This window comes from Bufo gargarizans, chromosome 1 (genome assembly GCF_014858855.1).
Source record: "Bufo gargarizans isolate SCDJY-AF-19 chromosome 1, ASM1485885v1, whole genome shotgun sequence".
NCBI classification, from domain to species: Eukaryota; Metazoa; Chordata; class Amphibia; order Anura; family Bufonidae; genus Bufo; species Bufo gargarizans.
In genome coordinates, this window is record NC_058080.1 from 184,806,398 (window position 1) to 184,822,289 (window position 15,892).

The 15,892-nt window shown below is 48.4% G+C and overlaps 1 protein-coding gene across 2 annotated transcripts in view; it reads right to left on the reverse strand.

The window, feature by feature from the left end:
* Nucleotides 1–15,892, reverse strand: part of ARHGAP10 (Rho GTPase activating protein 10) — a 353,126-nt gene that overhangs the window by 190,577 nt on the left and 146,657 nt on the right. For both annotated transcript variants that reach the window (XM_044300373.1, XM_044300381.1), the window contains exon 13: nt 13,657–13,722. In XM_044300373.1, coding sequence (XP_044156308.1) covers nt 13,657–13,722 — 66 coding nt within the window. The remainder of the gene's footprint in view (nt 1–13,656; nt 13,723–15,892) is intronic.

The following is a 15,892-nucleotide window of genomic DNA, read 5'->3' on the forward strand; positions in this document are numbered from 1 at the left end:
ATGCCGGATCCGGCACGAATACATTCCTATGGGGAAAAATGCCGGATCCGGCATTAAGGCATGTCTTGAGTTTTTTTTTGCCGGAAATAAAACCGTATGCTACAGTTTTATCTTTTGCCTGATCAGTAAAAACAACTGAACTGAAGACATCCTGATGCAAACTGAAAGGATTACTCTCCATTCAGAATGCATGGGGATATGCCTGATCAGTTATTTTCTGGTATAGAGCCCGTGACGGAACTCTATGCCGGAAAAGAAAAACGCTAGTGTGAAAGTATCCCTAATATATAAGGATTATATATAAGAGTCGCTACTCTTTGGATGGTGCTCATCTGCCATTTACTTTTTCAATGTTAACGGGCTGATATTTTTCTGCCAATTAAAACCAAAGAACAACACACATTCTTTTTTTTCTAATCTGTTTTAATTTTCTATGATATTTTCTATGTAAAATCATAGAGAAAGCTATTTTGCCTAAGCTGTTGATAACATTTGGAGATCTGCTTCACAGCAGTATCTGTTACCCATACGGCTGCTGTAAAGACTTTCTGTTCTGTGCAGATCACTTTTGAACAGTCGTCTCAGGCAGGAATACAACGAGAGAGAGAATAATATACACATATATATATATGTGTGTGTATATATATATATATATATATATATATATATAAAATTCTCTCTCTCGTTTTATTCCTGCCTGAGACGACTGTACAAAAGTGATCTGCACAGAACAGAAATCAGGGGTGAGCAACCTGTGGCACTCCAGCTGCTGTGAATCCAGCATTTTCCATTTATTTCGATAAGAGTTCTGAGAAGAGCAGAGCAAGTATGCATGCTGGGAGTTGTAGTTTCACAACAACTGGAGTGCCGCAGGTTTCCCATACCCCTTCCGTTGTAATCCTGCCTGTGATGAGATGACTGTACAACTGTTATCTGCACAGAACATGAAGTGTCAGCATATTACACTTAGTAGCCTTTGCAAAATCTGCAGGATGGGACATTTTTAAAAATATCACAAAAAATTCTAAAAACATACAACTAACATAAAAGCTTGATTTAAACAATATATCCTTTTCTGATGACACATTCCCATTAAAGGGGTTATCCAGAATTTTGATACTGCTGGCACATCCTCACGATAAGCACCACAAAAAAGTAGAACAAGATCTATTTTTATTGCGGTGTGGAGGCACGGCCATAAACATCACAGAAGCACCACGTAGTGCTTCTGTGGGGTTCCGATCCGTGCTTCTGTTCCACATCTCCGTGATTGCGGACCCATTCAAAGTGAATGGGTCCGCAATCTTGATGCGGAGTGCACACAGGCCAGTGCCCGTGTATTGCGGACTGACCGTATGTGGGCCGCAATACGGCCATGGCCACACAACGGCTATGTGCATGAGGCCTAACAGTTGATCAGCTAGGGAGCAGGGTATCGGACCTTTGGCAATCTAGTATTGATGGTCTATCCTGAGGATAGGTCATCAATATCAAGATCAAGATCCAGGACAACCACTTGAAGCTTTGCTCCATCATTCAGCTTACTTAGGCTACTTTCACACTAGCGTTCGGGTTTCCGTTCGTGAGCTCCGTTTGAAGGAGCTCACGAGCGGACCCGAACGCAGCCGTCCAGCCCTGATGCAGTCTGAATGGAGGCGGATCCGCTCAGACTGCATCAGTCTGGCGGCGTTCAGCCTCCGCTCCGCTCGCCTCCGCACGGACAGGCGGACAGCTGAACGCTGCTTGCAGCGTTCGGGTGTCCGCCTGGCCGTTCGGAGGCGTGCGGATCCGTGCGGATCCGTCCAGACTTTCAATGTAAGTCAATGGGGACGGATCCGTTTGAAGATGCCACAATGTGGCTCAATCTTCAAGCGGATCCGTCCCCCATTGACTTTACATTGAAAGTCTGGACGGATCCGTCCCAGGCTATTTTCACACTTAGCTTTTTTTTGCTAATATAATGCAGACGGATCCGTTCTGAACGGAGCCTCCGTCTGCATTATTATGAGCGGATCCGTTCAGAACGGATCCGCCCGAACGCTAGTGTGAAAGTAGCCTTACAATGCTCCCTGTGTTGTAAAAGAGCCTTAAATCCATGTCCAGTTTTATTCTGATGATGCCAAGAGGCTCAAACATTAGGTTAAAATCCCACTTCCAGTTTTTGAAGCAGTTTTTGAGCCAAAGCCAGGAGTGGATTCAAAAAGCATAGAAAATATAAAAGAAAGGATTTTTTTTTGCTGTCGGATCCATATCTGGGTTTGGCAAAAAGAATTCTAAAAATAACTGTACCTCAAATTGCATAAAAAATTGCATGTGTGTATCCATGTTACTGTCAATCAAGCTTTATACTGAAGCTCTGCCTATTACACTGCTCTGTATAAGCTCCCCACAAGCCCACTAGCAAGTTTGTATATGGAGGGCACAACAAGGCTAAAATGATTATCTATAATTAACAATCACCAGTGGAAAAAAGATTATAAGATACAGTGCATTCAGAAAGTCTTCAGTCCATTTCAGTTTTTTTGACTTTTTGTTATGGTGCAGCCTTTGTGCTAAAAATGAAAAACTAAAATAAAAAACTAAACATGTTTTCCCTGTCAATCTGCACTCAATCCCCAATAATGAGAAAGCAAAAACCAAATTTAAATTTTTTTCGCTAATTTAATAAAATGGAATAAGTAAAATTTCAAATTCACATGGAATTAAGGTAGGTAGTGTTCTCATGATAGGCCTAGAAATAGTATCAACAAATAGAGCTCTAAATGTGTATAGGCTCAATAAAGCACTCCAATATACAAGCAATTGAAAAGCCGACGCCGTTCGTGGGGAGGCGGTCCGAATAGACCTCCTCCCCACGAACGGATACTTGCGTGCAAGTATGCTTTAAAATCCACTGTCCAAGTGCATTATTGTTGCTGGTAGTTTCTCTCCCAACCATAGGAGACCCGCACAATTTAGGATTATCACGTTCTCCTGATCTATTAGTGTAGGATTATCATATCCTTCGGACACATTCATCCTCCCACCTGAGAGGCATTCATCTTTGAATCATTTGCCGCTGCAGGCTGTACACCTGCGGCATCCTTTTTCCCTTTTGTACAAATTCCCCTGAAGAGTCGACACAGATAGAAACATGCCACGTCGGGACATCAGGAGCGCATTTAGCTGGTCACGATAACCTTAAGATTTAGGGATCAGGCCCAAGTAGGGACAGGTATCCGGACGGGGTCGTCCCTGTCGGGGCGGGTGCTCTGTATAGATAGGTAGAACGAAACTAGCCCCTCTACCCCTTGAATAGGGTATATTAGGGCACAGAGCTCCTTCATCTATAAAGACACCGTCGACCACCTTGGCTATCCAATGGACCTACATCTGATGTCCTCCGAATTTGCCTTCCTTGAAACCTCTCCTGGTCCCACCATACGTATTGGTCTGGTAAGACCGCTCGCACCTATCTCTAGGTGGAGCAGGATTTTTCTTTATCTACCAGTGCTGGGGTACCAGGCTTGGACCCCTTGCTTTTTTAGAATATTGCATCACAGTGGTGTGTTTTATCTTTATATCGAATTAAAAGTTATGTTTCATGATAGGCCTAGATAAAGATTTCAACATAAGAGCATGGCACTTATCAGCGTAAGGTGTGATGGTCTAATTGAGTCACTCATCCCCATTCCCTTCCTGAGGAAGTCCAGCAAGGCTGTTTTAAACGCCAAACAAAGGAGATAGTTAAACAGCCCGGAAGTAGTATACACAAATACTTTAAAAATTATATCCAGAAAACCTTTTTTTTTTTTTCACCTATAGGCTATTATTCGGTTACAAAAAGTTTGATGGTAACTCTAAGTTCCCCTTTATATTTACGGTTAGGAAAACTCAACATTGTTTCTGGTAAACTGCAAACTGGTTAAATAATAGGCAATGCATACAGAAGCAGGGCAACTTGGGTACTGTAACTTACCTTATTCTATGCAGCATAGGATATGTTTTAAGAAGAATACTTATACTATACTATATGGACACCAATGTATAAAAATAATTTTTAGGCATCTTGGGCCAGATTTGGTGAGAATTTGGTATTTACAAGCTTTGCCAGGTCTTGGATTCTGATGGGCCTCTACCGTTTCTCACCAGGGAAGATTTTTGTCTGTCACAGAGTTCCATTTTTTTTCATATTTTCAATAAAACACACTCAAGGCCCAACTTAAGATGGGTACTTTCTTCTTTCAGATTTTTCCAAAATGTTTGGTTGAGGGACAGTCAGGTAGAAATCTTATGAGCAACTTATATTCTCTGTTGCTAAATAATGGTGCTGGAAGTATTATTTCTCGACCTTTTGATAGTTTGCAGAAAGATCTAGGGAACATGTCTCCAAAACCATGGAGTAGAATTTGTAATAAAATACGCAAGGTTTCTTTGAATGCATCCTGGGTTCTCTCGCACTGGCACATGGTCCATAGACTATATTATACTCTTACATTTTTATGTAAAATAAAGAAAAGATCAAGAGATAACTGTCTTAAATGCTGTCAGGAGGAGTCAGACTTGATGTTTCCCCTCTAGAGTTGCCCAAAATCTCATTTATACTGGAAGGAGGTAACGGATGCCTTAAGTGCTGTGTTTAAAACGTGTTCCTCTTTGACCTGTCCTCTGTATTCTGACGGACATATCTTTTATGACAACTTCTAAAAATGCTTTGGGAGTCATAAAGATGTTGATTCTTAGACATGGCGGAAAAAAATCCCTATTTAACTGTAAGGAAAAAACGAATAAATCATATGATCATTAATGAGAAGTGGGCCTATATACAACGTAGGTATATTAAAAACGTTCATGTCTTGTGGAATGCATAGTTAGGCCTCATGCACACAACCGTTGTTGTGTTTTGTTCCGCAAAATGGGGTTCCGTTGTTCTGTGATCCGTTTTTGTTTCCATGTGTCTTCCTTTATTTTTGGAGGATCACCAGACATAAAGGAAAGTAAAAAAAGGTCTAAGTCAAGTTTGCCATGCAAATAATAGGGGAAAAAAACGGACACGGACGACAATCTTGTGTGCCTCCATGACTTGAATGGGTCCGCAAACAGTTTTCTGTGAAAAAAATAGGACCGGTTATATTTTTTTTTTAACGGACTGGAACCACGGATCACGGACGCGGATGACAAAAGGTGCATTAGCCGAGTTTTCAACGGACACATTGAAAGTCAATGGGTCCGCAGAAAATCACAAAAAACGGAACAACGGACACTGAATGAAACTGTCGTGTGCATAAGGCCTTAGGCATCTTGCCAGACGAAAATGTAAGAGGTCTCTTTGTTTCCTAGAGTGTTATTTTTTTTAATCTATTTAATTTATTTTCTCCCTCTCCCTTCCTTCACTCCTACCCCCTTATATTGTGGGTGGGGTATATTGGTTCCTTTTCTTTTTCTCATTACATATTATGTAGTGTTATAATAAAATAAATAAATGCTAACAAATAGGCATTGCATACATACATCAGTCAATCTGAACAAGCAGACCTGATGTGTACAGTAATGGGGAAGGACTTGAAGGGTTGTCTCACTTCAGTAAGTGGCATTTATCATGTAGAGAAAGTTAATACAAGCCACTTACTAATGTATTGTTATTATACATATTGCTTCCTTTGCTGGCTGGATTCATTTTTCTATCACATTATACACTGCTCGTTTCCATGGTTACAGACCACCCTGCAATCCAGCAGTGGAGGTCGTGCTTGAACAGTATAGGAAAAAGCGTCAGCCTCACTGGTTGCTGAGACCATAGGAGCGCATATAGGCTCATGTTTTTTCCTATATTGTGCAAGCACGACCATCACTCATGGATTGCAGGGTGGTCAGTAACCATGGAAACGAGCAGTGTATAATGTGATGGAAAAAACGAGATTTTTGTATAACTTACCAGTAAAATCTCTTTCTCGCTCTTTCCTTGGGGGACACAGAAGACCTTGGGTATAGCTCATCTCCATAGGAGGCGTGACACTAAGTGAGAACTGTTAAGCCCCTCCTCCACAGCTATACCCTCAGCCTGGAGAGAGACACTGCCAGTTGCGTGTCCAAGTAGTGAGAAAAGGCAAAGTCCAAAAGTGGAACCAACAAGCCAACTACCCAACGGGTAAAACAAACTCGGAAACAAAGAATGGGTGGGTGCTGTGTCCCCCAAGGAAAGAGCGAGAAAGAGATTTTACTGGTAAGTTATACAAAAATCTCGTTTTCTCGCCCAATTTCCTTGGGGGACACAGAAGACCTTGGGACGTTCAATAGCAGTCCAAGAGGGGAGGGACCACAGCACCAGGGCAAAGCACCCGAAGGCATCAAGAAACCGCCGCCTGCAGACCAGGCGGCCCAAGGCAGCAGACGCCGAAGCCCCAGCGCGCACCCTGTAGAACCCAGTAAGGTGTGCAAGGAAGACCAGCGACCGCCTTGCACAAAAGCATGGCCGAAGCCTAATGCCTCCGGCCCAGGAGGCACCGACCGCTCTGGTGAAATGAACGGTGACACCAAAAGCAGAACCCTGCCCTTGGTGCGGTAACCACAGCAATAGACACAGAGAGCGAAGGAAGCCACCCTGGAGGCCGTCAACCCTTTGCGCGGACATCCTGGAAACACAAGAGACCGAACGCCGACAAGAGCCGGAGATCTCCAAGGAATAACTGCAAACCCAAACAATCTCCAAGCGGTGAAGCGCCCGTTCCCGGAGACGGGAAGGGGATGACCAAAGCCTCGTAGATAAGAAGGCAGATACCACCCTCAGAAGGAAGGGACGGGATGGAGAAACAGCCCCGTCCTGGAAAAGGACAGAGGGCACAGAACACGAAGGGCCACCCATCAGGCACCCGTCAGACATGATGGCAACAGAAAACACAACTGTACAGGACAGCAGGAGTAGGGAGAACTTCTACAACGGCACCAAGGGAAAGAGTGGAGCGCCAAGAGCTCAGTGTGTAGTTCCCAGGGCGGTACCAGGGAACGGTACAGAGGAACCAAAGAGCCACTCTGTGGAAGAAGGTCATGACAGGCCCAGGAGGGCCAGAAAACGCTGCAAGGGGAAGGACAGCGCCGACACTTGACACTTCAGTAACAGAGTCCCAGTCCCAGGGTCAGGCCGGACTAGAGAAAGACAAAACCAAGGGAGAGAAAAGCAGAGTGGGGGAATGCCCCACTTACCACAAAACCTAGTCAAGAACCCTAAGTCCGACAACCGAACCCGGACGAAGCACAGTCGGGAGCGAACACTAGCGCGCTCGCAGGAATCGCCTGGCAAGCGGGAAAAAAACCCAATGTGATCAGGCGCAGACCAGTAACACGGCCCAAGGGTCGGAAGAAAACTCCCGTCGGCCCCCGAACAACATAGTCCCGTATCCAACCGGAGTGGGTGAGCAGAAGGACAGACGGAAGAAACCGGAAGGGTCCGCCCAGCAGCCGACAGATGCCAGGACAAGACAGGCCAAAGTCCAAGTCGACGTAGCCACCACAGGAAGGAGTTCTACAGTCCTGGTGAGGGAAAGTCAAGGACAACCGTGACCGAAGGGTAGTCCTCCCAAGTTACCGAAAAGGTAAGTCCAGCAGGACCATATGCCCAGAATGGAAAGGCAATCTGCACCCAGCGGGAGGACAGAACGCAATAGGCCTGGCAAACAGGCACACAGCTAGTACTGCCAGCGAAAACGAGGGAGACGGTACGAGACCACAAGTAACACCGGAACCATCCAAATGAACAACCATGCTCACCCCCGAAGGGGAGGGGGCAATGACGAAACAGCCTCTGAGGCCTGGCCGGTGCAGAAGCCACCTCGGAGTGACAAACTCAGAAAGGAAGCCAAAACAACCGAGCCGGCGAGGAAAAGCAGTCGAGACAGAGGTCGGCATAACACCCTCCGAACCGAAAGGAGGAATGGCAAACAGGGAAGCCACAGGACAGTTCAAAAGCCGAAAACCTGCTACTCTGTGAGACGACCTGCACATCGCCTCGCAGAAGGCGAAAACCCGGAAGAACCCAAAAGTGGAGGTCCCTCAGACCTGGATAGACTAGCACCCAAGAGAAGTTGGGTGACCTACCCGAGAGGAGCGGTCTGTTCCTGGTAGCAGATCAGACTGAAGTGCAGAAGGCGCCAAAGACAACGCTCTCGACCCGACGGCTTGTGCGGGGAAGCAATGTCACGGGAGGACGAACGGGTACGCATCAAGGTACCCCGAACACCCCCAGGTGGAAGGGCCAATGAACATGGCTGGTGCAGTCACAACGGGACCACACCAGAGAATGAGTGCCACCCAGCTCGGTGCAGTAGCGAGCCAGCAGAGCCCGTCTACATATATACAAGGTATACAGCGGTGAATACATTGGGCATTCATTTGTTGTGTGTTGGACAACACCTTAGGCTCATACAGGTGGACAGAATGACCTCTTCAGAAAAGAGTGCAAAGCTAGCGACAAGCAGCCTCACCCCAAGAGAAAAAAGTATGTCGCAGGAGGAAGGGAGGCATACGTACTAGCAAACCGCAGGCAGCGAGAAGGCCAACCCACCCACGGGAGGAGAAGGGAAACACGGCCCAAACAACGCACAGAGCGCACAGCCAAGCATCCCACAGTATCCATGGAAGTGCAAAGTGCAACCCGAACGGGAGTAATGCACAAGGCTAGTACAGGGGGCATGCTATGGAACGCAAGCAGTCCGCCCAGAAAAGGGGGAAGAAAGGCACCTGGCAAACTCTGCAGACGGCAAGAGTGCAAAGGCCCGCACCAAAGGACCTAGTGAAGGGGGAAGGGCACGCACAGGATTATCCTGGCATTAAATTATTGTGCAATAATCCAACCAACACCGAATTTTGTGAGAGTGCAACGAGTAGTTCGCCAATGAAGGGGAACGTCCAGTACAGCATATAGAAGGACAGCCGTGAATCTCATGAGCGCGCAAATTACCGCCCACGGAATAAGAAGTGGTCATGCACAAGGCCAGCACCGTTTCCAAAGGGAGTGCAAGCAGCGCACCCATGTTTAGAGGGCCATGCTCCCGGCCAGCAACGTATTCGGTGAGGGTGCAATGAATCGCACACGGCAGCATCGCATCCCAGGAGAGCGCGAGCACCCCGCCACGGACGGGGCCATGCACATGGCCAGCAACGTACTGGCGCAAGAACAAACACCGTCAGTGAAGGTGCATGTATGTCGCCTGAGGAGAGGAGGCATGCCCATGCCGGCAGCAAAGCCAGCGAGAGTGCGGTACACCGCCCAAGGAAGGGGGGGGGGGCCATGCCTATGGCTGGCAGCGGATCCGGTGAGAGTGCAAGCACCCCGCCATGGAAGGGGGTCAAGCACGTGGCCAGCAACCTACCGCGAGAGAACAACCCCAGCCAGGAAGAGTATGTATGCCGCCCGAGAGAAGGAGGCATGCTCAAGGCCGGCAGCGAAACCAATGAGAGTGCAGCCTACCGCTTATGGAAGGGAGTCATGCACAAGGCCGGCAGCGAATCCATTGAGAGTGCAGCGTTCCGCTTATGGAAGGGGGACGTGCACATGGCCGGCAGTGAACCCAATGAGTGCAGTGTTCCGCATATGGAAGGGGGACGTGCACACGTTTTATACCCATGGCCGACAGCGAACCCAGTGAGAGTGCAGCGTACCGCCATAGAAGAGGGTTACACACATGGCCGGCAGGAATCCAGTGAGAGTGCCGTGCTCCTCAAGGAGGGGGGTCGTGCACATGGCCAGCACCGTATCCGGTGAGAGTGCAATTCTTCTGCCCCAGAAGGGGGTCATGCACCTGTCCGGCATTAAATCCAGTGAGAGTGATGCACATGGCCAACCTGTAACTGGAGAGGCGACGTTCTGCCTATAGACGGGGCGCTTGCCCTTGGTCAGCGCCGTATCCCGGGAGATGGCAAGGGTCCGCCTAGAAGGGGAACATGTAGCTGGCCAGAACCGCAGCCGAGGAGCGCAACATGCCGCCTACGGAAGGGGGGCATAGCGTGCGGCCAGCACTACTGCATCAGGCTGCAGCGTCCTGCGCAACCATTCCGTTATTTATTAACTTTATTCCTTATTTTATTAATTTATTTATTTTTATTTTTTTTTTTTAAAAACACAGCCACTCTGAGGCAAAAAAAAAAAGGGGCCACCATACAGGGGCACAATCTCACACAGGCCCACCAGGAAGCCCAGAACATAGAGGGTGTCCTCTAGATGGGAGCCGGCCCCTGGTGGCCGGTACCCAACAGGTTAACAAACCTCCGGCCTAGGGGGCGGCGCTGCGATCCCCTGGGGGCGGGGGACCTCCAGGCGGGAAGAATTCGCGCCGCGAGAAGTTCCCGCCCCCTCCAACCGAGGCTGGAAGTTTGTGGCCTAGTAGGCCGTGAAGCCGGGGCCTAGATTTTCGCGGCGCCCGGCCGACCGGGAGTACCGGCGGTCGGCCGGGACCGGGAGGGAGCCGGCTGACGCATGCACTAACGGCCGCGGGTGCCCACCCCGCGGGCCGGCAGAGACAAAGGGCCGGATTGCGGCCGTGCAGGCCGAAGCCTGGGTCAAAAGTTTGCGGCACCCGGCCGGGAGCCGGCTGACGCATGTACTAACGGCCGCGGGTGCCCACCCCGCGGGCCGGCAGAGACAAAGGGCCGGATTGCGGCCGAGCAGGCCGAAGCCTGGGTCAAAAGTTTGCGGCTCCCGGCCGACCGGAAGCCTCAACAGTCAGCCGGGGCCTGCCGGAGCATCGCGCCCAGTACATGCAGGCCGTGAGGGCCTTGCGTCCGGCAGCTTCTGGAGCCGGCAGCTTCTGGAGCGGGCCCCTGGCCCTAGACACCGGTAAGGAGGGGGGGGGGGGGGGGGGGACCCTGAAGTCCAGCACTGCACCCCCTGCCCTAACGGACCAGGGCAGTCAGCGCGGGCCCCCTGTACTGAATCTGCGACCGGTAAGGGGGAGGGCCGGCATAACCCCTGTGTCAGAGGCAGCTAGGAGCCGGACTCCGGTCCTAAAGCAGATTCCTCCACAGCAATCCATTGCTCACCCCTGTGCAATGCCCTATGAAGGGGCAGTGTATAGTCACCCCGCGGTCACCAGTATGGTGGTGGTGTGGGGCTTGGGCAACAGCTGGACATGAGAGACAGCCCTGGAGCCAGAAACATGGCTGTTCCCAACGACACCTCAGGGGCCAGCCTAGGTCCAGCAGGGACCAGTATGGGGGTCCAGCACGCAGGAGACCGGGGAGGGAATGAGGGGAACGTAGGGCTGGAGAAGCCTCTCTCTTACCACAGCCGTCTTCACCCTCGGTCCGTTCCAGCAGGGTCGCCCCTTCAGCTACTGGCACCGTAGTGGCAGGACGCTGGAAGAGGGGCTTGGCGTGCGGGCGACCCTTGCGCTGGCGGGATGCAGGGGAGCTGGGCTGCCCTGGTCCACCTTGCCTTCTGTGGGGGAGGCAGCAGTGCGGATGACCGGCACTGGCGCAGCTCGACCCCGGGAGAAACAGAGAGGTCTAGTGCGTCTCTGTTGTCCCTGATGATCTGAAGAAAAAACAAAAGCAAAAATCAAAACTAAAAACCAAACAGGAGAAAAACAGCCCTGCAGTAGCAGGGAGTGTCTTGCCTCCTTGGACACTAAGCAAAAACTGGCAGTCTCTCTCTCCAGGCTGAGGGTATAGCTGTGGAGGAGGGGCTTAACAGTTCTCACTTAGTGTCACGCCTCCTATGGAGATGAGCTATACCCAAGGTCTTCTGTGTCCCCCAAGGAAATTGGGCGAGAAATGAATCTAGCCAGCAAAGGAAGCAATATGGATAATAACAATATATTAGTAAGTGGCTTGTATTAACTTCCTCTACATGATGAATGCCACTTACTGAAGTGAGACAACCCCTTTAATCCTGTATTACACTGGCAGATTATCTGCCAGATAATCTATTCACGATCTGCTGCCGGCAAATAACTAGGATGGCAGCAATGGCATAGTGATTGCTCCTCCGCATGCTGTGGAGGAGATTGCTGTTGTAATAGCAGTGATCTCCACCACTAGCGAGCAGACGATTGCCAGGAAGGAATGCTTCCTTCCTGACAATCTCCTGCAGAATCGGGTGGTGTAATACAGCCTTAAAGTAGGGAGAGCTGCAAACTAAGCTACCGATATTATGAATATGCGAAAACATATGAGAAGTGGATATGTGATTCTAACAGACTAAATAGGAAGCATATCACTGTTGTAACAGAGCAGAGATACAAGGCAGCCAAGACAAGATTTGTAGAAGCCAGAGTTAATACCACAAGGGAGACCACATTTTATTTCTGTGAAAATTCCTCATTTTTGTTACTAACAGACTTCATTATTACTATGTACTTAGTTTGAGAAAGTTAGGCTACTTTCACACTCGCGTTTGCTGCGGATCCGTCATGGATCTGCACAGACGGATCCGTTCAGGTAATACCACTGTCTGCATCCGTTCAGAACAGATCTGTTTGTATTATCTTTAACATAGCCGAAACAGGTCCATCTGGAACACCACTCACTTCCATCCCCATTCACTTACATAGTGTGTCAACAGATCCGTTTGGCTCAGTTTTGTCAGACGGACACCAAAATGCATCAAGCAAACTGATGCATTCTGAGAGGATGCTTTTCCATTCAGAATGTATCAGGGCAAAACTGATCGGTTTTGGACCGCTTGTGAGAGCCCTGAACGGATCTCACAAACGGAAAACCAAAACGCCAGTGTGAAAGTATCCTTAGATGAGTAGCAATGTTAACAAACTGCAATCTTACCGACGTTCGGGTCGATTATTAAAGGGGTTGTCCAGGTTCAGAGCTGAACACGGACATACCGTTATTTTCACCCAGACAGCCCCCCTGAGGCTAGCATCGGAGGATCTCATGCTCCGATGAGCTCCCTTTCCCTGCGCTACATCGCACGGGCTCTTTTGTTTTCAATAACACGCTGCCGGGCTGTAACTTCTGCCCGGCAGTGTGTTCGGTGACGTCACCGCCTCTGAGGGGCGGGCTTAAGCTCTGCCCGAGCCATTTTACTGGCTAGGGCAGAGCTAAATCCTGCCCATCAGTGCCGGTGACGTCACCGGGGTTCCTGGCAGCCCCATGGAGAGCCCCGGTACGTCACTGGATCTCCAAAAAATGCCTTTGCCCTGCGCAATTTAGCGCAGGGCAAAGGAGAGCATCGGAGCATGAACTGTGACAGAAAACAGGGAAACACAAATATCTAGGGACAACACAAATACCGCCAGTAATACCGCAGTGCAGAACAAAATGAGATCCCAGCAGAATCAAATACCACAGTGCAGAACAAATTACTGCTGCCCTTACTACAGTATTCAACTTTATCACTGTTCTGAGAATAGATAAAGTTGAATAGATCATCAGTTTAAAAAAACTGCAGAACCCCTTTAAGTTTGTTTTATAGTTCATGCACAGTGTTTCAAAGCCATGCATTTCTCTATTAATATCCAAATACCATTCCATAGAACCGCGTGGTTCGACTAAACTTCATTGTTACTGCATATCGGCTGTGAAAAATGTTACAAAAAAATAAAAACCACACAGAACAAATATAAAAGGGCAGTGTCTTTGGATGAAATTATTATCTGCCAGAGGGAAGGTACAATAGGATGATATCCTAGAGACGGATTGTTCAGAAGTTCCTTTGATAAAATACATTACCCCTTGACTCAACAGCATTGATGCAATTTTTTACAACAGCAAATCCATGTTGGTCTAGCTGAGCACCTAGACAGAAACAGAGCAATTTAGTTCTAGGCTTGATAAGAAAAAAACATTATTCTCAACATTATTATTACTATTTATTCTTGCACTTACTAGCTCCATGTCTTTTTATGCATTTCTATTGAGGAAGTAGGTGCTTCTTAAACAGATTATATAAATGTTGTGTACACAGATCTGGTACTCAAAATGCCCATACAACTGAAATAACATTTGTTCAGATGACGGCTATTTTTTCTAACTCCCATAGAAACATGCATGCTTAATGTATGTTTATGTCAGTAGCTGGCAAAGGACAGAGCATGTTTAAAGGGGTTGTCCGGTTTCATGATAGTGATAACCTATCCTTAGGATAGGACATCAATATCAGATCAGAGGGGGCTTGACTCCTGGCATCCCCACCGATCAGCTGTTTGAAGAGTGCTGTGTCTTCTTCAATGTTTACTTGCAACCCATCTGAAATGTAATGGTGGGGCAGTGTAATTACAGCTGTTCATTCCATTCAATGGGAGAGGAAGCTTCCACATTACCGCCACTAAATCACAGAAGAAATGCACCAAACGGATATGCCACTGACTATACTGGCTAGTCATAAATGCAGATATTAAAAGCTGAGACTTTTGCCAATATATTCCTGTCAGGAAGATATCGGAGCCCATCATGCCCCACGTCACGGTCCTCAGCATGGCAAGGGGTCCTACCACTAAGCTACCTATGGTGTGAACAAGGTCTGAAGGTGATGTAATCCAGCTCACAGCCAAGCTTCCACACAACCGCCTAGCAGGACAACCAGTGCAATGTGAACAAAGCCAGACTGTAAGCCACACCCATATCAGACCATGTGATGGAGGTTACCAGGTGCAAAGGAGAGTGTTTGAATGCCAGGTGAAGGCACCTACACTACATATAAAACAAGACAAAAACACAGAAATATAGTGGCAAATCTGGGGGAGCTGCACCGCATGTGGACCGCAGCAAACGACTATCCCCAGCAAAAAAAAAAATTGCATACGGTGGAGGATGTCGGCGCGGTCCACATGCACCACAAAGGCATCCTACACAAAACCGCCACTAAAATGTAGACAACGTGCAGGTAAACAATGAAGAGCATGAGCACCGCGGTCCCTTCAAACAGCTGATTGGCGAGGATGCCAGGAGTTGGACCCCCACTGATCGGATATTTATTAATTATCCTGAGGATAAGTCATGAGAAGTATACTCCTACTCTGTTAGTTCTCATGACTTTTCTCTTATGTGTATAGTCTTCTTTACATTCTGGGTATTTAGGTACATTTATGGCAGTGTAAATTCTATGCCCTTTACTACAATTAAATTAAAAACACCATATAAAAGAGTGTGATATATATACAGCATCCACAGGGCGTATCTATTAATGCTGCCTTAAAGGGGTTGTCCAGGTTGAGAGCTGAACCCGGATATATCCCCATTTTCACCCAGGCAGCCTTACTAAGATGAGCACCGGAGCAAGGGCATTTTCAAGAGACGTACTGGGCTCTCCTTAAGGCTGCCAGGCGGAGGCTTCCGCCGAGCAGTGAGCCTGGTGACATCATCGGCACTAATGGTCAGGCTTTAGCACTGCCCTAGCCTGTAAAACAGCTAGGGTAGCGCTTAAGCAGGCCCATCACAGCCAGTGACATTACCGAACACACTGCTGGGTGGAAGCCCCTGCCTAGCAGTGTGCCTAGGTAAACAAACAAGCCCTTGCCCTGTGCGATCCAGCGCAGGGCAAGGGAGAGCATCGGAGCATGAAATGCTCTGATGCTCATCTTAGTGGGGCTGTCTGGGTGAAAATATGGGTATATCCTGGCAGGGCCGTCTTTACCAAGGGGCAAAAGGGGCAGCTGTCCGGGGCCCAGTTGCTCCTGGGGGGCCCAAGGCAGCTGCCTCTTGAGCCCTGCTAGCCACTGCCCCGGGTGTCAGGCTGTCAGCTACACAGGGGGTGCTGCCATGCCTGACAGCACTGAGTCCAGGCATCGTACTGTGTTAGAGCTGTGAATGTGATCTAGGACCTTAGATGACATCATCACCATGTGACCAGTAACCTAGCAATATTACTGGTCACATGGCTATGAGGTAATCACAGGTCCTACCAGGAGTGTTGCAGGAGAAGTTAACTGTGGAGCTTTTTTGTGTGAAGATTACATCAGAAAAAGGT